General features: G+C 47.1%; 1 protein-coding gene and 1 long non-coding RNA gene across 2 annotated transcripts in view; one reads left to right on the forward strand and one right to left on the reverse strand.

The window, feature by feature from the left end:
* The window catches only part of Ano2 (anoctamin 2), a 283,786-nt gene that overhangs the window by 75,545 nt on the left and 183,360 nt on the right, over window positions 1-24,881 (forward strand). The window contains exons 7-9 of the mRNA XM_010611608.2: window positions 11,254-11,309; window positions 12,550-12,591; window positions 19,357-19,421. Of these exons, the coding sequence (XP_010609910.1) occupies window positions 11,254-11,309; window positions 12,550-12,591; window positions 19,357-19,421 (163 nt within the window). The remainder of the gene's footprint in view (window positions 1-11,253; window positions 11,310-12,549; window positions 12,592-19,356; window positions 19,422-24,881) is intronic.
* Window positions 14,006-16,539, reverse strand: LOC104853583. Its single transcript, XR_777829.1, has 3 exons — window positions 16,402-16,539; window positions 15,340-15,860; window positions 14,006-14,264 (listed from the first exon to the last, which is right to left on the reverse strand). It is a non-coding gene; the product is annotated as an uncharacterized LOC104853583 (long non-coding RNA).

Below are 24,881 nucleotides of genomic sequence, written 5' to 3' on the forward strand. Positions count from 1 at the left end.
GCGAAGACGGTGAGCATCTCGGAGGCCTCTTGGTCCAACCTGTGGCCCTGTGTGCTGAGGCGGGGAGTGTGCCTTGTCGGGCCAGCCAAGGATGGCAGGCTTGGAACGGGCCTCTCAAGGGCGGCTTTTTCCTCTCTGCGTACAGCACAGTCCTTTCACCCTGTGGTTTTGCGGAGATGAGGATGTTTAAGAAACACCTCTGCAGCAGGATCCGCGGTGTTCGGGACTTTGGCAGTAGAAGGCAAGTGGTTTGACAGTGACAAAGGTGAAGCCCAGGCCATGTCCCTTGAGGCTGCTCTTTGGAAGCAAACACTAGCGTTGCACACGTGAGTGCCCTTTCCTCAAGACCTGCTCCAGAAGGCTGGACTCTTGCTTCCAAGGAGCTGCCTTCTCAAATCAGCTTCTAGACCCTTAGTGAGAAGCACCTTTCTAAATTTTTTTTTTTTTTTTTTGGTACTGGGGATTGAACTCAGAACATTACACTTGCGAAGAAGGCAATGGAACCACTGAGCTAAATCCTCGGCCCTTTAAAAAAATTAAAAAAAATTTTTTTTTCTTGTATTTTTGGAAAAGCACCTTTCAATCTGCTCAGTAGTGGCCAAGTCCTGGGCTTAGGAGGCTACTTTGAGTTGTAAAGAATCCAAGTCACTTAGCGTCCCGTCTGGTGAGTGGAAGAGGTTGTCCAGCTGAGGAGTGATTACAGTGGTGACAATAATTATAGCTCATTTTAGAGAGCTTGCTAAGGGCTCGTGAGCTGCCTCAGGATGAGGAACGGTACTGAAGAAGGAATCAGAACAGATTTCATAGAGGGAGAAGAGTTTTAGCAAGGTACTTGGCTGCTCAGGGAGCCATTAGGTGTGCTCATGTTGCTTTGATGTGTTCATCTTCCCACAAAATTCTAAATAATGCTCCAATAAAAAATGGAATTTTCCATGTCAGTTTACTTGTCTGGAACACAGTGCTGATAAGGCAAAGAAGAGCAAGTGCTGAGGAGATGACTCCAACCCAGTTCCACAGAAAGGGTGGTAGCCATGGTTTTGAGCCTTCATTTTGCCCTAAGACCACCAAATGAGTCAGGCTCTCTGAGAATGAATTTCCTATCTTCTCAGAGCCCCTTTCTAATCTCTTGAGTTTGTCTTCACTTCTCACCAGCTCACTCCTCAATTCCATGACTTTTTACCCTTTATACCCTCCCCAGATTGGCTCATAATGCTACCTCAGTTATTATTGGTTGCTTCCTACTTCCCACATTTCGTGTCCTAAAAAGGACATGAAGTCTTCATCTTCTTCATTAACTTCCTGTATCTTTTCCAAGTTTCTTTCCTGAACTTTCATCTTCTGATAGCTGACATCCAGGACTTTATTTGATTCCTATTTTACATTTTAGATGTTGTCTTCTCCAAGTTCCTTGGCTTCTCCTTTCCTTTCCTCTTTCTCTCGTCTTCTGCTTTTCCTCCTCTTCCTCCTTTCTCTCCTTTCTTCTTTCCTCCTCTTCCTCTTCTCTCTCCTTCATTCTGTCTGTGTTTCTCTCATTGCCTCTATACAGATTACTTGTGCCTATTTTTATTTGGATTCTCTCACCACTTCCAGCCCAGTTTCCCATATCCAATTGCTGAATGGATACCTCCACTTAGATCTTTACCAGAGCCTCAAAAATCTATATGTGCACTTTGATCCCTATTCACGCTCTCTCCTCTCTCTCTAATTCCTCTTCCTGTTGACCTGCTGACCACCTTCCCTGACTTTGCTCTTGCTATTCCCCTTGTTTTAAAGTCCCACCTGTGTTCCTCCCCAATCTCACCAATGCTCCCCACAAGACCAAATCACTGATCTGCAGATTCTTCCTTAGTGCCCTCTCCTTGGAAGTCCCATCAGACTCAGTTTCTTTCTTGCTCCTCTACACCCATGGCTGTGATTCTCAAGATGATGAGTCCTGGAGATGTGTCTGAATCACACTTTATGACCCAGTGCCCCATGCTAGCTGCCTTTCGCATTCTATGCAGCTGATTGATTTAGTGACTTAATTAAAAAAATATCCAGCCTCCTGGTCCCACAGCAGTTACTGGTAAATTTCTATGTGTCTTAATGGGCAAGTGGATTAATTTATCTGCAACTCAGTTTCTTTTTATGCAAAATGGAGATGATAATACCTGTCTTACAGAGTTTTTGTGAAGATTAAATAGGCAGCTGTTTGTTTTCTAAGCTGGAAAGCTCTTGAGAGCTAATGATTGCACTAGGTGTGGTAGCCCATGCCTGTAATCCCACAACTCTGGGTGCTGAAATAGGAGGACTGCAAGTTTGAGCTTGATTTAGTGGTTTAGCAAGACCCTGTCTAAAAAATAATAAATAAATAAACTGGGAAGGTAGCTCAGTGCAAAGACCCTAGGCTCAATCCCTAGTAACAGAAAACAAAACAAAACCCCCCTTAAACAACAACAAAACACACAAAAAAACTCAGCAACAACAACAAAACAAAATCTACACAAACCCAGAACAACAACAAAAAAACCTAAAGTTTACTCTGGGGGACAGGTTCTAGGTTGTTGGAAAGTCACTAGATGTTTACTTTTGTTTTGTTTTTCATTTGAGAATCTGAGATTTTTTTTCTGTGTTGTCTCAAAGCAAACATCATTAGGGTTTTGTTGTTGGGTGTGTTCAAAATATTATCTTTCTTTTTTGACATTCAGAAGATATTTATTGAGCACCTGCTATATGTCAGATGATGTGATGGAAGCAGAGTGGTGCCAAGATGAATTTGACTTCTTTTCTACCCTTGAGGGGCTCTATCTTAAATGTAGCCAAGCACACAGATTTGCAAAAGTAATTATGAGATAACATGGCAGCTATAGTAGAGACATGCACAGAGGGTAATGGGAACAAAGAGCAGTAAGCAGTTAGCTTCTGTGTGTGCTTCTAAATGCCAATGGAAAATACTGAATATTTGTTCATAGCTGCCAGGGACAATAGAAATGTCAGGTATCCTCATCTCTCATGTACAGAGGGGCACAAGTGGGGTCGGTGACTTGTCTGAGGTCACATTATGAGTTAGATTTGGCAGCAGTGCATCTAGAACTTGGATGTCCTTACACCAAGCCTGTTTCCAGTACCCCTGGGACGCTATGAACTAGGAATGGAGTTAGATTGAGTCTTTGAAGTCGTTAATCCCAGCTAGCCTGTGACAATTTACCAGCTTTGTAACAAGGGACTTGTGACTAAACTGTTTCTTTGAAGAGGATAACCAAAGACCAGTTTTCAAGAGGTTTGATTTCTGCCTATGAAAACCAAGTGCCCTCTAATCTTGTTGGCTACCTTACCAGTCTTCCTTAGAAGACAGGAAATGTGACATCACTCTGAGGATTCCTGATAATATGGACCTTTGATCCACTGGGTCAGATTTTGTGGCCTTTCCCTCTGATTTTACAAGGGACAGAGGGGGAGTTTAAATTGGCCTACATTCCTCTAAAGCACAGTTGTCTTACAAAAAGAGGAGGAAAAGGAAAAAGGACTATGCTTGAAAATACAGGTTTTTCCATTCATCCTACTCCCTTGGAATTACCTTTCATTTGGTCATTAACTTTTGCGACCCTCTTACAAAGCTTTATTTTCTTTCCCATTGCACCTAATCCAAAATTTAGAAAATGAGGAAGATAATAATAATTCAGCAGTATTTCTGATTATTATTATCACTTTTTTCTTGGTAGACAATACATTTTTACAACACATTTGTAAGTTGTATTGATTTATTTATATTTCTGTCTTGTTTCACAAAACGTCTGAGGTGGCTTACAAGGCAAACAGTAAAATGGCCTAATATAAATAATAAATTAAAAAACAAGAACCAGGAAAATCACAAATTAAAATAGAATGTCAAAACACGGAGGGAAAAAAATAGTATACAATATTCAAACCAGAAGGCCCTTGTGTTTCTGCAGTTGAGCTGAAAATTTAATCCTGATCTGAAGAGAAAGAGGACTAAGGCAGGATCTAGGTTTTCTTGCCTTCAGCAGCATCTTTTTTTAAAAAATTGAAATATTTCCAAAATATATCACCTGAGTTCCTGCTTTCTGATGCATCTATATGTATTCCCTGTGTAATTCATGTATAAAGTTTTCTGGATGATGCAGGATCACCGTTAAGAACATAATTTTGGATTCTGGGCTGGGGATTTAGCTCAGCAGTTCGGTGGCCTGCCTTGCAAGCACAAGGACCCAAGCTCAATCCCCAGTACCAAAAAAAAAAAAGAACATAATTTTGTAGAGTTCCTCCAGGATTACAAAGTATTATTGGGATTATTACACACTTTCTTGACTTCATGATTCTTTTTTTTTTTTGGTACCGGGGATTGAGCCCAGAATCCAAAATTATGCTCTTTACTTCATGATTCTACTAACCATCTTCCTTGAGTTTGGCTTTGTCAGTTTGATTTGCAGTTTGGGAGAAAGAAAATCAAACTTGTTAATTTGCATAAAGAGAAATTGAAGGAGGTCTGCTGGGAGGATTTTCCTCTGGATGAGATACATCTCATTAGGGAGGACAGATTTTATGAAATGTACATTTACCTGTTTATAGATATTGTATGCTTATTCTGGGTGTTCTGTTGTGAGAGCTGAGATGACCAGGTGAGAGATCTCTCTACATTTACATACGTGTGTAGTTGTATGAATTTCAAAACACTTTTATATTAATGATCTAATTCAGTGTTTGAAACCACCATGCAAATTAGGTCCAAAGATGTTAACTAATTGCGTAACAGAGATTAACCGGCATGCCCACAGTGGGAGATTTAGAGCCAGATTTAGACCTAGGTTTCTTGGCTCCTTCTCAGTGCTCTTTAAGTCAATCAATTGATGAATGGAAGTTGTTGGGGAAAAGTGGAAGTCTGGCTCTTCCCCCAGTGTAATATTCATTCATTCAGCAACTACTTATTGAGTGTCATTCATTTCCTAGAACTGGGAAATAGAGTATTTAAACCCTATGGGGCCTACATTTTAGTGATGGGAGGCTGAACATAAACCAATAAATTAGTAAGGTAGTGTGTCTTGGAGGGATCTGTGTAAGAAAGAAACACTTGAAGCAAGGAAAGGAGATAGAGACGAAGTGGGAAAGGGGATGTGTGTCAAATGGGACAGTCTGATGCTGTTTTAGAAGCAGCTGGAGGCCTCATGGCTATCTGGGAAGATAAATGCATACGAGGGGAACAAGGGATATGAAAGGCAGAGTGGTGGCAATTCCAGAGGATGAGTTATTATTCTGACAGGAGCACATGGCACACTCAAATTGGGAAGATGCAGGGCAGGTGGGCACAAAGACCATTTACACAGAGCAGGCACTGCCAGGGATGGTAATGGAGGCAGTGCTCTTGTGCCCCTAGACCCACGAGGAGCAGGAGGTCATGGAGTGCAGACGGTGGGCTGGACGGAGGAGTGGCCTCTGCAGGTGACCGCTTGGGCAGCAGGCCAGGGATCTAAACATTCTCCTCCCTCTGTCTTACCTGCTGGACTTGGGAGGAAGTCACGGACCCCTGTTTACATCCATTGGAGAAGGGTGGGCATTACCTATAGGAGACTTGGACAGCAGGCTCATCCCAGGCTAGGTTAAGGAGAGGGTGGCAGGTCCAGCTCTAGGAAGATGGGCTAGGAAGCTTCAGTGTGTGTCACAGTCCCTCTCTGCACCCGATTCAGCCTCCAGTGAACAACCAAGTCTTCTCTGTGCTCTTGAATCCCTAGAAAGCTCTACCTTTTCCTGAACTGAGGTACCAAGGAGCCACATGATCTCCTTTACATATGAGCTGGTGAGGCCAGAGCAGGCACTTGCTTTCCTGTAAGCTCACGGGGAGTAGGTTCCAGGGCGATGGCCAGCACTTGGGGTGAATGATTCTGTGGACCTCAGAGAGGGCAGGAATAGACAGTTACAGTGAAAGGGGAGCAGGGGAGCCAGGAGAATTCCAGTCAGCTGGGAGAATGGATGGAAGTACAGCTTGAGCTCCTTTGTCATCCTTCCTAATGCAATCTTAGGCACCATTGCTCAGTGTGGGTGACTTCAGGGGATGCCAGACCCACCCGAGCATCTGGTTAAACCCCAGCTGCCCAGATCTCACGGCAGGAGTGCCAAATCTCAACCTGCAGGGCCAGGAACCATCCCTGCGGTGCTTGTAAGGGCACTAACATTAACTAAAGAAAATAAAAGCCAAACAGAAAGAAAAGCAAAATGCAGGTAAAGCACAGATAGTGTGGAGTGTTGCAGACTTCCTCAGCTAATTACATTTGAGAATGCAGAGTGCTCTGTCCCCCGTGGACTTGGCCACTGGTTTTCTAAGTCTGTCTGCAAGGGGCCTACTGTTTTTTGCTGCCATTTTTGTGAAGTTTGTTATGTGAACATGTAGCATTCAGTCCCCTTCAGTGTCCTAGTTTCCAGCAGCTAGGACTCATGAGCTCTTTCTTCCTTCCTCCCTCCCTTCCTCTCTCTCTCTCTCCCTCTCTCTCTCTCTCTCTCTCTCTCTCTCTCTCTCTCTCTTGTGTATAGGTGTTGCAATTTGTGTAAAAGACAAAGCAAGTGTGGTTGACCTTGAAGAAGTCGGTGGGCCACCATGTGGTGTTGACCTACCTGTTAACTTCCCAGTTTCTTTGGGAACGCTCCCATGGGACAGCACATGCTCTCCCTTGTATTCAGCACTGGAAGGGAGGGGCCATGCTCTCAGGAATGCACAATGTTCAGAGAATGAAAATATTTGCAACTTAGGTCTTGACTGGTGCTGGCAGCATATGAGTGACTGTGAATGAGGTCCGGCCCCGTGGTGCCTCCTTAATCCATGTCATGTTTCCTGAGGTCAGCAGTGAGAGCCCTGCAATCCACTCCATCACCGGCTGTCTTTCAAGGGAGCTTCACCAGGGAGGAAACTCAAACCCCTTGACCCGTCAGAGGACAACAGACACCTTTCTTGCTCCTTCATGTGGAAGTCATTATTGCCTCTTCAAGGACAGAGAATTACAAATTGATGGAGCTCCATTTTCATGGACAGTTTGGTGTTGAGCATTTAAACAAATGTATGCTTTGGGCATCTCCCTCCTGCTCAGGAGACGATGTCTTAATTATTTTGACCGAAGCCAGAGCGTGTTGTGTGTTGTAAGCATCTGGTTTATCGTTCATCCAGCTGAACTGGTTTATATTTTGTTAGAAGAAAAGGCTTGGGATTAAAGGCATTTAAGTAATTAAGCACACGTCAAGACAATTTGGTGATGGGTAAATATAGTCTCTGTTAAATGCACCGTCTGGGGGCTCTGGTTTCGATTTATGTCCGGCTGGAGTGCAGGGATGAAAGCAGCATGCCGGGCCAACTGGGCCCTATTCTGGGGGGAATCAAAACCAAATGGGCTTTCAGGAGCATGGCACCATTATTCCAAGTACCTGTCCCAGTGGATGAAAGTTTCCTTTGAGTTTGGCCCGCGGAGAGCAGAGTGTGGTCCCTGTCTCCCAGAAGCATTTGCTTCTGGGGTTTAATAAGCCTGTCTTTGGGAGGCAGGCTGCAAACCCTATGCTTTGGTTGTGGCTTTGTGTGTAGGAAACAGAGATGTCTCTGGAGCTGAGTGTGAGGTTTTGGGTGATGAATGTGTGCTTTCAGGTACCAGTGCCAGGGCCTGAGCCTGGTCTGGCCATGTTTCCTGGTCCCAGTGCCTCTCGACACACAAGGATGGTGACGCCTGCCAAGTCAGATCAGGCTGTACAGTGGGTAGTGAGGAAGCAGAGCTCTTCCTTTGGGGCTCAGAGTTCTAAGTGACAGGTATTAAGTGCCTGGTGATTGGAGGAGCTTTAGAGATGAGTGGGCGACCCTGAGAGCTTATACTTTGGTGGAATGAAGGCACTGCTGCTCTTTGGGGAATAGCAGGAGAGGAAAATGTCTTTGGAGCTTTCTTCTTCCCAGTCTCTACTCTGGGTGTAATAGGACAAAAGCTTGGGGTCTCTCCTCTCCCTCTCTGGGTCTGTAGCAGTACGGAAAGACTATAGATGCCATCCTGAAGAAGAAAGCTTTACCATTATGGCAAGATGGATGGTACATGATGGAACCAATTAGCCCATTTTTGCTGAAAAGAAAGGGGGAAAAATCAGAATTTCAATTTTCAAAGCAAAGACTTTTTAAAAAAACATTTGATTATTTTATTCCCCCTTCAAACTGATTTCCATGCTTGTTTGGGGGTAGAATCTTGGTTTCTGAAGTCTGAGGGTAAACCAGAGGCCAGGGCACCCCTGTTCTTGGATCTAGTTGTGGACCAGTGGCTGTTGTTCAGTTCCCCTCCCTTCCTTCCCCAGCAGCCACTGATTGGGATCATCCAGATGATACCATGAAGCCATCATGCAGGACCTACCCAGCTACGGGTGATGGAGAAGCATTCAGTTACAGAATTGGCAGGCACTGGATTTTCTGAGTTTAGGACAACTCAGGTTTCAGAACCTGAATCTTTGCTCCAAGGCAAAGAGCCATTAGCCTGGACTTTCTGCCTTAGAAAGCAGAGTAATCAACTAGAATCTAGAATTTCCTCCTCAGCACGGGATGCCAGAAAAGCATGTGAGGAGGGTGGATGCCCTTGATGAGCAAGGGTGACTCTCATGACTGTCATCTCTTCTGTGCTCCCAGACAAAGTGGCCTGAGAGGTGCAGGTGAAAGAGGAGTGTTCACTGGCCCAGCATCTTGCAGGCCTTTGGGAGACACGAAACAAATCAGCGATATCTCAGAAGGGGCGTGGGCTACATGTTAGGGTTAGGGTTAGGTTAGGGTTAGGTTTACAGGAAACTTAGAGATGGAATGGCAGCAGAGTGCACAGATTTAGATCCCTAGTGATTCAAGATCTTTTTGAGGCTCTGGCAGCTGGACCTAGGAGTTTAGGTTGTCAGTTTACTGCTGCCAGACACTCACCCACTGTGTTAAAGAAAACTGGGAATTAGCAGAAAAGTTAATTGAGTGAAACACCTGTTCAGTTTTTCCAGTACAGCTTTGGTTTTATGTTCAGGGCATGTACAGCGGCAAGGCAACTGTGGGGTAGCAGTGCAGGGATCGAGGGGTAATTACTGGGGTCTGGTTCAGCTGGGGGTGTACCTGTCTGTGACACTTCAGCCTGTAGCCATGTGGACAGCAGTTTCATAGCTTTTAACTCAGTCCTTCCCCAAACCCCTCTCAGCTTGAGGCTCCCCCCTTTGATTATTGTAGGGTGGCTTCACATGGCTTTAGTTAGGGCTCTTGAACTGATTAATGATGCTCCGAGTGAAATTGTATTCTGTGAGACAAACCTGCAGCTCATCCGACCTCCCAGCCCCACACATCTGCATGCCCTTCACCCACTCCTGTTCCTTGCACCCCCAAAGTTGTCTCCCGTGTTTTATGTTCGTGCTAAGGAAGAAACTTAAAATCAGTAGAGGATTGTTGCCTCTGGTGAAGCAGCAACAACAAAACACTGAGTTCCTGCATAATGGAAGAATGGCTGTCCACTTTATATTCCCTGCAGGGTCCCCCCAGCCTTTGCTCCCTTGCATGTCCATGGCATGGTCTCTGCAGCATCCTTCATCCTAGAACTGTGGTGAAGCTAGGTACGGTTTGAGAAGGAGAGTGCTGATGAGAGATGATTGTCTGAGGTCTTCACAGCCTCCAAAACCCTGCAGGAGGCAATGGGTGGGAATAGGAGGCGGGTAGCAGTGAGCTTTAATGAGTAAATGTTGCCTGGTTTTGTTATCCAGCCTCATTGTTTATCCAGAGCTGTGAAAATGCAGATCGCTTAGCACTTGGACCTCATACATCTCTCTTTTCAAATTGCTATCTTCTCATCTCACTACTGTCTACAGTCTCTGGAAAGAGCGATTTGAGCATGCAAGTGCGTGAAAGACAAGGGAAGTCATTGTGTGCCAGAAACTTCCTCCTCCACCTCCTTCCCCTCTGTTAAATGTGGATCCTTGTACAGCAAGATCCTTGGCCCTGTGGGTTGGTGAGATATAATCCTGCTCATCTGGAAGCCAGTCCCAGGGCAGCCTGTCCCGACTCAGACAGAATGTAGACATTGCTATATGGACACTGAATAAAACTAACAGAACAAATAAATAACAAGTGTTTTGCTGAACAGAAGTTCTCTGTTGTGTGTTGGAGTTAGAGACAGGACCATTCAGTCATTTAATGTTTATTCAGTCTGGTCAGTAAGGTGCAAGTGTCGTGAGAGATTACAAAATGAATCCTTTGATGTATACTTGATGAACTTTTTGGTTTCAGTGTACCTTTACACTTAAAAATTATTGGGAGCAGCCAAAAGGATTTTAAGTGGGTTCTATCACTCAGCATTTATTGTATTAGAACTTAAAACTGAGAAAATGTTTTGGCCCAAAATATTCCTTTCTTTTCTTATAATTATTAATGCATATTCATTGCATCGACTAATGAGAATTACTTTGATATTTCCATACATGTGGCTGTCATGTCCGTCCAACTCACAAGAATATATAAGCAAGTCAGATGTGTGGTGCACATTTGTAATCCCAGCATGTAGGGGTATGAGGCAGGAGGATTGCCATGAGTTTGAGTCCAGCCTGGACTACACAGGGAGACCCTGTCTCAAACCAACCAACCAACCACCCATCAGCACACCTCCCATTAGCCACTGGTGGACATTGTTATTATGCAGCAGAAAACTCCACTGTATACTTGTGAGAGAATAAGAACGAAGATGCAAAATATCACAGTACTGTTATAAAGATATTTTTACTTCTTGAATCCCCTGGAAGGTCCCCCTGTCTATACTTTGCACACTGCCATTTCACTGCTCCAGGCCTCAGGGAAATCAGGGTACAGATGGGCAGGTCAGGCCCTGCCATGGGGAGGAGCAGGAAAGAGCAGGAACCTGAGTTTCCCTGGAGGTGGTGGGGTCTCTGGCATGGGCTTTTGTTGATCAGAATCACAGCTGTCCCTGCAGCCGCTCCCCCTCCTGATGAGTGTGGCTTTTTGGTGCTGGCGGGTTTGGAGTTATGGGATTGGAGGTATCTGAATTTTCAAGGAATGTGAAGTTCAAGCGAGCACATTTAAGCTGAAAGCATGGCTTTGCATTTGGAAAATGAGGACTGCTGTTCTGCTGAGAACTAAAGTGTGACAAAAGCTTCTGGATAGGAGGGATGCAGAGGAGAACGCAGAGACTCCCAGCGGGGAGGCGGGTGAGGGTTCAGGGTTATGATGGCGCCTTCTCAGCAGCCCTTGGCTTACCGTTCTCACCTTCCTTCCCTCTGCAGGTATTAACTCTCTGATAGCAAGCAACGTCTACGAGGCTGCCTACCCGCTTCACGATGTAAGTGCTGCTGGCCTCACAGTGCTCTCGGGGCAGAGGGAATCATGGCGTTGAAATACCTCGCAGTCAGTCTTTGGTCTACTTAGGGCTGGCAGCAGGGCTCAATGTGATTCTGCCGGTGGTCTCCAACTGTCTCTACAGTGAAGCTGGCAGAAGGAGCTTTTTAAAAAAAATTAATTTTATTGGTACATTTTAGGTATACAATACAACGACATTCACCATGGAGATTTGTACCTTTACATAATCCATCCTGGTTCTTATATTTTCCCATTCCCCTGCCCTGCCTTCAACCCTGCCACCCCTCCCTATTTACAAAGACTTTGTTTCCATTTTTTCATTTTCTCATGTTAACTCCATTCCTGCTTTCCTTTCCCCTTCCCCTCCTCCTTCCCCCTTTTCACATTATCTAGCATACATTTTGATCTTTATTTATACTTTCTGTTTCTCACACCAGAGAAACTTCGGTATTGGTTTTTATTTGAGCTGTCCTTAACTCTCTGCCTTTGTTCTTGGTCTAAGTGTGAGCATAAAGATCTAGCATGTAGGAGTGCGGGGAGATGTTGGTGAAGGCAGGTGGATGGTCATGAAAGGAAACTCAGTCCTGGGGGCTACACAGTCTGAGGTATCTTGGAAGCATTCCTTCCACTTCCAAGCAGTGTTGTGGACGTCCCGTGATGCAGTGCAGTATTTGTAAAGACAGTCTGTGAAGGACTTAACTGACTCTGGAATTGCATGTTTCCTGGCTTCACCCTTCACCTGATGCGTCACACCCTTAGTGTCTGTCTTGCAGTGGTGCCAGGTGAGACGGCCCCACAGGAGCGGCTCAGGTGGGCGCCTCCCTTCCCAACGTGCCTGGTGGCAACGAAAAGCCCAGTTCTGCCAGCTGTGAACCCCCAGGTGATCACGCCATGGCCTGGGGTGATTTTCTCATGATGTGCCAGCCTGCGTCCAGGCGGGGGCTCTGCTGTTGCATTTGCTGGGCGTGGGCACAGGCTTTTGTGTAAAGCATTGGAGGGAGAGCATCTCCATGTGAGAAGCTGGCCCAGTAAACAGACGCTGCCAATGGTGATGACTCGGGAAGTGGAATATTGGCCCCTTCCCATGCCATGTTTTTGACCTTCCTTAAATGGAAATGAAAAAGGGATGGAATGAGAAAATAAAAAAGGAAAATTCTTTCTCATGTGGCATCTGTTTTTGATATTTCCATTGGCCTTATCTGGCATCCCTTTCTCTCCTACAGGGTGAATATGACAGTCCAGGGGAGGACACGAATGACAGAAAGGTGAGCCTGCTTTGTGCTGCTCCAAGTGCCGTGGGCATGGAACACCGGGTGGGCGTGGAGCTGGCAACAAGTGTTGGTGTTCCGTTTGTCTCTTTATGTGTTGTCAATGGTTTTTCCATAGCCATCCCACTCCAAGCATTTGGAAATGTGAGGGCCACCTCTGGGCATCACCATGACTGTGTGCTGTGAAGGTGCTCCTGGCATTAGGTACCTGAGGATCCATGATGCTAACTGTTCTGAAACGCCCCACCAGTCCTCCCCAGAGCTCGTACCCTGCTTCCATGGCAGGAGTTTCAGTTAAGAAACATGGATGGTGCTCGCTTTGGCAGGATATATATTAAAATTGGAAAGAAACCCGGATGGTCCAAATCCCTTAGTTTACAGAGATGGAAGCTGAGACCCAGAAAAGCTGAGCACCTTGCCCGAGACCACACAGAGATGGGTGTGTAGGACAACCTTGCTTCCCAAATCCAGGGCCCCTGCCCAAAATGCCCACTTATCCACACCACTGTGGCTTCCTTGGGAGTCGTTTTAAGTTATACTTTCCGATCCTCCAGGCAGGCAAGTGGAATGCCGTCACTCCCAAATGATAGGTGAGAAAGCTGAGGGAGGAGGAGACTCTGGACTGCTGTGTGTGCCAAGGAGCTAGAGTCTGAGGTGATAGGTGGAGAGGGACAGGGCCCTTCAGCTCCTGACTGCATAGCCTGCTGCCCGGCCTCTGCCTCCATCGCTCTGTTTTCCTGTGATGTCCTGGAGTCGTGGATGTGTTTCCATCCCTGGCTGTGGCCCGGCACCCACAGGATGTTTGCAGCCTCTTGGTGGCCCCTCAGGCCATCCTTGTCCACTCCCCTGGCCAACATCAGCAGCCCCGGTGCACAGAGGAGGGTGGGTGAGGGATCGAAGCTCAAGAAGTTTCCTTCTCCCAGCTCTGTTGTCTGGAAAACCATTCATCTCCCAAGTTGCTTTTTGAGCAGCCTTCTTTTTATCCCGCCTATTAGTCCCTGTTATGAAGTGTTAAGTATTAAAAACATAAAAGGTCTTTTCCAGAAATACTGCTGTGATTGCTTACACATGTCCACTCTCTGCCTGCTCAGGGAATCTGCTGTAGTATTTCGATGTCTTAACCTCATCTGTTTTCTATCTGATGCTAATAGTCTCAGTGTTTAATTTCCTGAAAAGTCCCGCATCAGATTTAAAGGAAAAGGAGGAAGCATTTTTCCCCACAACTCACCTCTCTCACCCGACTATTTTCTGTCCTCCCACACTCTCATTTCATGTTCTTCCCCTTTAAATGGTGGTCCCCATCCACTGCCAGCCTTAGGAGCCTCCTGCTGGGTGGTGTTGACCCCAGCCTGTCCAGGAACATTGCAGAATGTACAGTAACTCTTGGGAGAAATCAAGACAGCCCTTCGTGAGCAGCACTAGTAGAGAGAAATAAACTTTACACTCTCCAAAATACATTTGTATCTGTCTTTGGAATGATAGTATACTATTATTAACAACAGTAGTAATACTTTTTCACAACAGGTTTTCCTCCTAGGATGCCTCTTGCTTAGGCTGGTGTCATGGTGCTGGTCCATAACCAGTTGGTGGAGGTGGCAGGGATGGGAGACTTGCTGGGATGGAGTCGAATCTTGGTGAATAATTCCCAAAGCTGCTGCAAGCAGGTTGCTCTGTGAAGGAGAATAAAGGTCTTTATGAGACATCGGGACCTCTTCTTGTGCCTTGGCCTTGGGTTGTTGGCTAGTTCTGAGTCCATCCTTTTCTCTGCCTGGGTCATGGGTGGGGAACTGTGTTTTGCCATAACAGGGATGAAGGAAGCCAAGAGGGAGAGGATAAACTTATTCTTCTTCAGCTGAGCTGGGAAACTGAAATGCAGGACAGGACTCTGGCTGGGATGTTCATAAATGAATGCAAAGTCAGGACTAAAACCCCAGGATCCAAATGCTGACCAGTGCTCTTAGCTGCATGTGTGAAGAGAGTTGTTCTCACTTTGGTGCCGGGTTCCTTTCTGGGCCTCAATTCACTTCTGTGATGTGTGGGTAGTACCTACAGTGTGTCTTAACAGAGAAGGAGGAAAGTCCTCTGAATGTGCGTTTGTCCTGTGCTCGTCAGATGTGCCCTGAGGGGCTGCAGGAAGGTAGGACTCCTGCATTTGGAGATGGAGGATGTGGAGCAGCCTTGGGGGCTGCAGAGCAGAGTGACCCCATCAGCCTCCAGGGTGGCTTGTGGTATCACCCTGGCTGCCTACCCTCCCTGGATGGTGCCTGGATGTTTCCCTTCATTCCTCCCTTCAGTTTGTAGCAGTTCCTCTGATCTCCCCAAGGCCCCAGTTCACAGGGCAGACTCCAGGCCAGCGCTTGGGTCTGGGGAGGTAGTTTCACCCCTCCAGCTCTCCTAGTACAGCTGTCCTGACTTGGTGCCTCAGTCCAGAGAGAGGCTGGCTGTCTCCCTCCCTCCCAGGGGATGACTAAGAAGAGGCTTATTCCCTCTGGAGAGCAGGAGTCTCCTGCTTTCCTGGAAGCCAGGGCAGCAGGAGGAGGGAGTGGTATGGGGCAGATGGGTTTCTTCTGGCTTCTAGCAGCTGCCAGCTTCCACATGTACTAGGGCTGCCTCATGCCCTCGAGGGCTCCAGAGAAGTGCTGGCTACTCTCTTGGGGCTGCCTAGCCCATGTGAACCCCTGTGACTCTCTCGCCCACTCACAGCCCAGCACCCCAGGCACAGCATTAGGAAGTGGTCTTCCTTACCTTCTTTGAAGCCCTTGGTCCCAGGCCTTTGCCCAGCTTTTGCTCATGGCCATCTTCTCTAGTAACTTACTCACTGAGTGTGAAAGGAATCCATCCTGCATTTTAAGATCCTGCCTTTCAGACAAAGAAGGAGGTTGTGTCTTGGACTTCTCTTGAGGATTAATTTGCCAGGCCCCAACTTTAATGGAGCTGCTCTCTGAGGATCTGTGACCTCAGGGAGGACCATGAATCCCACATGCCTTGTCTTCCCCTGGGATGCAGTGTCCTAGGAAGGGTTTTAGCACCCAATTTCCTTGGCAGTCCTATGAAGTATTCCAACCTGCTGTCAAGCACAGTCCTCCAGGGAGCTGACTGACCTCCCTGCTTGGGTCTGTCTGATGGGGCAGTCCTTGTGTGCTGTTGTTTCTTATTGTAGAGCTTTGAGGACTGCCTGGAACCATCCAGGGTCTCTGCAGTGGTCTCTCAGTGCTGTCCATTGAGAAGGAGCTGCAACATCTCTCTCATTTAATTGCAGGCCTGGCCTGTTGGTGAAGAGAAGACAGGGTATAAAAAGAGAGTGGATTTGCTAGGAGCTGCAGTAAAAGATTCTAGACTGCAAATTGGAAGGGACTGTTAGGTGTTCCCATGGCTTACTCCCTGTGCTTCACCTGTGCTCGCTCCTCCTCTTGGGGTATCATCTTCAGAATGTGCCTCCCTTCCCCTGACTGCTGCGTCTTCTGGGACCTGGGGCCTAGGGCCTCTGTGACCTACTTGGTCTTGACTGTGGGTGATGGGACATTCTTAAAGGTGTGTGTGTGGGGGGGTCTGTTGCACCTCTCCCTCCCTCCCTGCCTCCCCTCCAGATGACAGCTCCCACTATTTTCTCAGGGGCTGCCTAAGGATTCCCTCCTCAGTATCTATCTAGCCCTTCTGTATCAAGCTCAAGCAACTTTCTCAGCTCATCTTTGCCTATAGTCACAACTGTGGATATAACATTGTACTTAGAAGATTCCACACTGAAATAGGGATTGAAGGTGCCTTCCAGAGTCCAGAATCTAAGCAGGTAAAGGCTTCTGAGGTTACCTTTAAACTTGGGCTGGAGCTGATTGGACCAGCTTCACTTCTTGGAGTAGTTTTAGTTTTTTCCCTCCAGAGCAGTGACAAACAGGTCTTCTCAGGCTCAAGTTTTGGCTGAACATGTCACCTAGGTAGGAATTTGCTCTGAAGTTCAGGGCCTGCTTATGAGGCAGGCAGTGACATCCCATGGTCCTCAAGGAGGGCCCTGCCTGTGTCTTGTGACGCAAACTGGCCTCCCTTTGGGCCACAAATGATGTCACTGTGACAACCAGGTGTTGGAGAACCCAGGGTTTGCTCTTGGGAGAAAGAAATAAAAACTCAGAGCATCAGAAGAGCCAAGATGGGGGAAGGGGGAGGCACACTAATAATAAATTACAGGTCGCCTCCCTTGAACGAACAGAATCAGTGCTCATGATTTCAGACCATGCCCTGTGTCGCCTCCTTTTGTGTCTCACTTTTCTCCTTTGTACATAGTAGTTCTCATTTTGGCTTTAATATCGTGTCTTTCAAGACTGTGGTACAATGATGGCTTCTTGAGGGCTGATGTTCAATTGTTATCCAAAATACCTGATCAGAGCAGGTTCTCCTTGATGGATTTCCTTGTGAATTCTGTGTGATATAAAAAAGATGTGATGTGTAAGGAACACAATATGACAAAATAGCAGATGCATAATTGGAAATCTGTCAATTCTACACATTATTTGAATAAGCACCAGTTTCTGTTCAGCATGGATGTCCAGGTGAGGTCTAATGGCCCATTGCTAAATTTCTTTGTTTCCTGGTGGATGATTTTGAAGCTTGCTGTCTAGGTGTTTGACACCAAACTATTGGGAAGTGTGGTTTGCTCACCTTTACAGATTTTGTCCATGTGTTAGTTGTGCCAAATTTGCTACAAAGTTCTCACAAATGGCATGGCACGATGTATGTGGAGTAGTGTCTCTTCCCCCTTCTAACCTCTTGAATTTGTTACACTCAGATTTTGTCTTTTCCTTTTCCCCAGAACCTCTCTTGTCAAGGTCATCAGTTATCTTCAAGTTACTGAATCCAGTGGCAACTTTTCCATTCCTATCTGACCTGACCCTCAGTAGTACTTTACTCATCTTATTTTCTTTTCTTGGAGACTCTTTCTTCTCTTATAGTCCAAAACTCCACATACTTCTGCCCTTTCTCTGTAGCACTGGCTGACTGTTCCTTCTGCCTCTTTTCTGGCTCATCATCTTTGTCCACTAAACCGGGGCCCCCAACTCCCAGGGAACTGGGCTGCACAGCAGGAGGTGGGCGTAAGACAGGTAGATGAAGCTTCATCTGTATTTACAGCCATTCCCCATTGCTTACCTTGCTGTCTGAGGTCTACCTCCTGTCAGATCTTCAGCGGCATTCGATTCTCACGGTAGTGTGAACACTACTGTGAACTGTGCTTGCCGGGGATCTAGGTTGAGTGCTCCTTTGAATCATCCTAAAACCATCCTGCTTCAACCCCACCCAGTTTTTCCATGGAAAAATAGACTTCCATAAGATCTATCTGTGGTGCCAAAAGGGTTTGGAACCACTGCTCCAAACATCAGAGTGCCTTAGGCTTCTTCTCTATTTACCATTTCTTCTTAGGTGATTATATCCATAGTGCAGTGGCATTACACATCAGCTCTTCTCCAGTAACTACCAAATTTGCATTTCCAGTCAGGACTTGCCTCTGTATGCCAGATTTTTATGCCCAGCTCAACATCTCCACCGGTTGCCTAAGAAGCATCTCAAATTAGTTCACCTTACAATGAATTCTGGGTTTTGCATCTCATATCTTATTCTTCCTAGAAGCAGTCTTCTTTACATTAGTCTCTATTACTCAAGTACTCAAGCAGAGGTCTCATTTTCTCACATCTAGTCCAACAGTAAATTGATAAGTAGTATCAACTACTTCCTACTATGTCTTTTATCACACCATTGTTACAGCCGTCATCTCCCACCTGGACATTCCAACAGCCTCCCTAGTCCTTTACATTTTCACTCTGCTCTCCACACAGCACTCAGAATGAACCTTCTACAGTGTAAGTCAGATTGTTTCTCCTGTAGGCTGCAAATCTCCCTCAAAATTCAGAGCTTTTAGCAAGGGATACCAACCCCCGTGATATGAGCATAACTGTGACTTTCTGCTGTTACCTCCCACTATTCTTTCCATGTTCATTCTGACCCAGGCATACTTTCTTTAATCTTCCTAGGACATACTCTTGTTTCAGGGCTTTGTGTAGGAAGATTATTCTCCCCAGAACATTCCCCCATTTCATTCTGGTCTCAGCACAAATGTCACTTCCTCTTACAGGACCTTCCTGCCCATCCTATCTAAAATAGCACACTACTCCCCGCCTTTCACATACCTCCTTACCTTGATTTACTTTTATAACATTTCCAAATCTTATATGCTCTGTGTGTATGTGTGTTTTCCATACCAGGTGTATGCTCCATGACTGCAAGAACTCTTCTCTATTTACTGCTGTGTCCTCTGGACAGCGCCTTGCACATAGATGTTCAATGAATGCTTGTTAAATGAGTGGATAGTGAATGCCAGGGCTCACTTTACTGGAATAGGCAGGACAAGGAAATCAAGAAGGAAAGGTTAAGCCTATTAGGTGCAGGACTGCCTCTGGGTGTGATAAACGCTACCTTTGTTATTGGGAAAAGGAGAAGGTGGTTCCTTTAGTTTCTTGCTCTGGACATCTCCTTTGTAGATGTCTCATGAGACTTTTCTTAAAAGCTGGGTTGGGCCGGGGATTTAGCTCAGTGGTTCTGCTGTCTGCTTCACAAGTGCAAGGACCTGAGTTCAATCCAAGGTCCCCCCCCCCAAAAAAAAAGGGCTAATGGGCTAATGGGGATAGAATTCTGACTTGCTAAAGTGGACAAAATAATATAAACAGTATAAACAGTTATGTACCTTCACCTTTGATCTGTCTCTCTATTTTTCTTGCTCAGCTGCTGTATCAAGAGTGGGCACGCTATGGAGTGTTTTATAAGTTTCAGCCCATTGACCTCATCAGGTAAGTTATGGGAGTGGTCTTTGGGAAGGACACTCGAAGGGCAAATCCTGGAAGATATACTGCTAACCTGCTTGGCACTGGCAGTCTATTGTTCCAGCAGAGGGGCCTGCTTTTCTCGGGTGCGAGATCCCACCTTCTGTGTCTTATGTGTGATGAAGCAGCAGAGAGATGGTGTGGGAAATGGATATCCCTTGATTCCATCCTGAGGTCCTCAATGGTCTCTCTTTCCTTGCCTGGGCTTTAAGAGTAGAAGAGTTGTCTCTTATTCTTTTCCATAAACTTGCCTAGGGAAGGACCTAGAAGAAATAGAACCTTGGGTGATACCTGAGTGGCCACAGTGTTAACCAAGGGAAAAGGAGGTCTGGAAGGTAGCAAGGGGAGCAAGCTGGCTGCGCTGATGGGGAATGTGGGTTCTTTGGGACTTTCCTAGAAGGGAGGTTAGAATAGAGGTCCTTCATTGCTGTCCCCAGAAGGATGTGCTTAGAACTTTCCTCTGGTTCACACTGATGAAAGGTCCTTTGAAGGAACTTAAAAGAATACAGTAGGTCTGGTTAGCTTAAAATGGGTCAGGCTCTAGAAATTTTCTTATGATATGCTCTTAGAGTCCCACTTCCTTCTGGCTTGAATGTTGATAGGGAACACTGGGAAGGAGGAAGATATGGGGCTGATAATTTGGTGACCTGGGTTTTAGTTCAGACCTGGGCACTAAGTGCTGCTGGTTTTCTGGGCCAGGCACATTTGTCCTGTGGCCTTCAAGGTCCTAGTTGTCATAAATTGGGGATGATGTAATAACTTGGTAGCACATGCCCATTCGGAAAAGGTGGGGGCACTGAGCTTGGGGAGAAGACTGACTGGCATGATGGCCTCCCTGCCACACAGTCATTGGTGACTCTTCTAATGAGCTAATTAGCCTGCACATGCAGAATGTTCCCGGGTGCCTGAACTGGGCTGGGGCTGTGGGGAGAGTAGCCTCCGAGATGATTGAGTCTATAGGGAGGAGTTCCAGCTTCTTCTTGGAAAAGAGCACAGTGTGCTGGCCGGAGCTTGGGCAGGCTCACCTCCTGTGCTGCGATGTGACAGGCCTCTGGGGGAGCTGGGAAAGGCAGGTGTTGGGTCCAGCTGAGGACCTTGGGCTTGGGAGCAGGGCTGTGGGTGACTGTAACTGAGAGTCCTTACCCAGCAGCTCTGCTCCCTGGCTGCCTTTTTTGCAGAATGGGCCACCAAGACTGTTCTTGAGGTCATACCAGGCTGCTTCCTCCATTCTTGTGGGCTTTGATCTCTCTCTCTGGATCTCAAGTGGCCACCCACCTCTGTCACCTGTTTTGTCCAACTACCCACTTGTTTTTTTAAAACATGAATAAAAAAACAAAAATCTTCCCTACCAGTGAGTCAGTCCTGTCTTTTCCCCAGAGACTTCAGGTAACTTGCCTGCCAGCTAAGTGGGGATGGATCCAATATGCACTGGGTTTTGGCCACCAAAGCAGCCTCAGTGGCAGGGGGAGAATTGTCTTTGGAGCACAGCCCTTCTCTGGGGCCTGGCTGGTTTGGAGAGCCCAGATCTATCAGGGCACAGGAGCTAGAGTGGAGCCAGAGGCTGACCACAGCTTCTCCCAGAGCGGTTGGCTCAGGGTTGTCCCACAGTCCCTGGGCAAGGCCAGAGGTGGTGTGATGGGGAAGGAAGAGGAGGCTGAGCCCGGAGGGGCAGGGAAGGTGGGATGGGTCCTGTGGAGTGTGGGGGTTGTCACCTACCTCATGGCGTAAGGAGCCGCTGGAAAGAGAAGTGAGGACAGTGAGGTGTGCTGGGGCCTGAGTGAGCCAAGCAGAGATGGGGAGACCGTGCACAAAGGCCTGGCAAGCTCACAAAAAGATAGCTGGGGTGCGGAAAGTGGGAAGCGGCTCCTGGCACTTAGCAAGCTCCATCCTGGACTCGTTGCTGTACATTTACCTTCTCTTCCTGGTGGCTCTGACTTGCTTACTTTGATTCTGTGAAAAACCCCTCCTCCTTCCTTTTCATTGTCACACAGCCATGGAACCTCAGGATCCTGATGTTTTCCTTTCCCTCCTCGTCTGTGGATGCTTCTTCAGCACCATCTCTCCTTCCTGCCTCTTCTCCCCCATCTTTCCTGCCACCTCCTGCAAGGACCCACCTGGCCCGCAGCCCACAGGCTGTGGCTCTTCTCTCAGAACCATCCTGGGCTCACTGCGCTGGTTGGCTCCATCCCTGCATACGAATGTGAATGGCACCTCTTTGTGCCACAGGGAGACGTTGCACTCCTGCGGTCTGTCTTGGAAGATGGATGGGGACAGGGGAGTCTTATCCAAGGTGGATATTATAATTCATGCACATGTGTGGCCAAGCTACTTCTCACCTCTTTCCCAGGTCACTCTGCCCCTCATTTGAGCACCAACTTTTGCTTCTTCTCTGGAGCCCTGTGCCAGTTGGTTGGCACATTTGAAAACGCTTGTGTGAGCAGTTGAGAGCTCATTGGGTATCAAGTCTGGTTGTATGTTTAAAGCCTAGGGACCATTCTCCTTCTAATCTTGAGCCTTGGGATCTGGGGCTCACTTCTTGGAAGGTGCAGTTGAACAGAGGGGAGTGGCAAGGTGCTGTGTCCCAGTCCCCAGTGGCACCATTGTTCGTGTCCAGTAGGCTGCACTGTGAGAATACGCATTGCTCCTGCTCAGACCTACAGGACTCTGTACCCTGGATCCCACCTTCGCTCTAGAAATCTTGGGGAGCCAGAGAGAGAGGGGGGGAGGGACATGGAGTCAGACGGAGACAGAAGGAAAGGGGAGGGGATCTAGCAAGTAGGCATAGGTATGCCTCCCAGCCCAGAAGATCCCTCTGGGAACACCCAGCCAGCAGTACCATTCCCTGGCAGAGCAGCAGTTTGTGACCAGGGTGATGGGGAAATGAGGCCCGAGATAGAGCCAGTAGCTCTTGCCCCCACAGAGTGGACAGGAGGCTTTCGCAGCTACAGTAGTAGGTTTCTGCCTGAACTGCTCCAGCTCAAGGCCTCGAGAACCCAGGAGGGAAACAGGCTTTTATTTTCTGGGGACTTGGAAGATCTGAAGCCTTTTGGCCTCGCCAAAAGCCCTCAGGGGACTGCACCCTGTTGGCTTTGGGGAATTTACCCAGGGGATGATACAAGAGGTGCCCTGCTGCACCCACCCAGGATTACAGTCTGGAAAGGGAGTGGCCCTAATCATCTCCCTTTCTGGGGTGCTTGTTCTCTGAATGAGGCTCTGTGCACTGAGAATTAGTCTCTGTCACGAAGCCTGACTGCACAGAAGCTCTGGAGTTCTCTTACACATGTCCCATTTTGAGGCCCCAGCCTGTGGCACAACTTCCTCCATGATCTCAGTGCTGTATCTAGGCAGGGCCGTTTCAAGATTGCCATACATCTCCACTGTCTTAGAGTCACAGCCCTCTGCAGCCCCACTGGGGAGAGCCTGCCAGAGCCCTGGCATCGCAGGGTTGGCTCTTCCTCCTCACAGTGCCAGGCATGGTCACTGTCTTTGTTAGCATTCTCCAGAATGTCCACCTGCAGGCCGTGTGACTCAGTCCACCCCTTCTGCTCTCTGGGCTCTTCTTCTACCCTCTTCATATGTGATCCATCCAAGTCTTTCCAAAAGGGAGCCAGGGATAGAAGGAAATGTAGAGAAAATAATATTAATCAATCTGTGATTAATTATTTCCTGAGCCCCACTTCCTCCTTGATCCTGGGATTTGGAGGGCCATTCAGCTCAAAGCAGTAAATATGTGTCTGTCGCATCTTTGATCAATAATATGGGGAAATGCCAAAATGATTAAGGTAGAACCGATGGCAGTTAGGGTTTAACAGTTATGTAGGGAGACAGCTGTGCAAGACAGGATGAAGTGAGGTCTGTAAGAACTATAATAGCATAAAACAGCAGATGAAGAATAATTGCTACTGGCAGAACAAGGGAGACTTCTGGAAGAAGTGGCACTCAAATCAAAACTGTTGCTTTCTGAAATTGAAGAATGAATCTCTGTTGCCATCCTGGATCGCTCTGTTATAGATTTATGTTTTAGCCTGACATTGATAGCTGAAAATCACACTGATCCAAAGCCAGATTCTTCCTCACTATTAATTGGGAGTGGTCAGCTTCCATAGTTGACTTGTGGGCATCATCTCTGAAGCTTCGGTGCCTGCCTGGCCCATGTGCCTTGCTCTGCCTTGTGTATTAGCAGGGAATCCAGGCCCAGAAGAAAGGGAAGCGAAATCCACAAGAGGAAGGTGACATGGGCTCAGCATCATGGCTTTTGTGTGGCTCTTAGCATTTGAGAGTTGGATTAATCTGGGAAGCATCTTTCTGTGTGGGAAGGAGCAATACATTGTGAGCCTCAAGAGTATTTTTGTCTCACCTCTAAGGGCGTGAGAGCAGAGTGGCCAGAGAAAAGTAGGCAGCAGCTTGTTGAGATGAGGCAGAAACAAGGATGAGAAATTCTGTGCTGGTATATTCTGCTCTATTGGATAGATCAGGATGCTAGTCAGTTCAGTGTAGGTGTGAACAAGCTCTGTCTATGTCTCCTTTCCCACACTTCTGCCACTGAGCATCACTTGACTCTAATTTGTGCCCGTTCATAGGGTGGCTTTGTTGGTCATGTGGTTGACCAGTTGACCTAGGATTTTGGGTAGATGTTCCTACCTATGGCCTGACTTCCGAGGGTGGCCTCCCCATCCTCCCCAGGGCCTTTCATGGTTGCGGCTCCTGATTTAAATCAAACTTTTAATCTTTCTTCCTGTAGCATCACCCACATGGTACAGATGTTGAGTTCCAAGGTATCAACAGGCTATGCATATTTTCCAGAGCTACCCAGAATTCTGTGAGCAGAGCTGGGGAAGAAGATGTCTGGCTCACCAGCTCATGCCGTCCTTGACCTTCTTATTATGCCCTGTTTTGTAGGAAGAAAAGAAGCTGATGCTAGTCTGAATATATATGACAATTTATATATCTTGGTTTTTGTATGCAATAACTGTCAGTCATCCAGAGGCCTTGGGGACAGACCATGGCATTGTAGCGATGGGGTAAGGCTTAAAATTCAGACAGCTTAGTACTTGGATGTTATGGTTTAGATTAAGAATGTCTCCCCAAAGGCCCCATGTACCCATAGGCAGGGCATTCGAAAGGCAATTGAATCACTGGGGTGATACAACCCACATGCTGTCAGGAGATGGGGTCTGGTCAGAAGAGGTGAGTTGCTGGGGGTGAGTCCAGGAAGGGTGCCTTTCTCTTCCCAGTTCCTCTCTGCTTCCTGACCAGCATGACATGAGCAGCTTTCCTCCTTCCAGGCCCTTCCACCATGCTGTTCTGCCTTGGAGCCAGCTGATCAGAGACCATAACCATAGACCAACATAGAGTTCTCCTCATTCACATTGTGGGTGTCGGATGTTGTGTCTCAGAGACAAGGAAAGCGATTAAGATGCTGGCTCT

This window comes from Fukomys damarensis, unplaced genomic scaffold (genome assembly GCF_012274545.1).
Source record: "Fukomys damarensis isolate Sample0158 unplaced genomic scaffold, DMR_v1.0_HiC HiC_scaffold_19, whole genome shotgun sequence".
In the NCBI taxonomy this organism is placed as follows: Eukaryota; Metazoa; Chordata; class Mammalia; order Rodentia; family Bathyergidae; genus Fukomys; species Fukomys damarensis.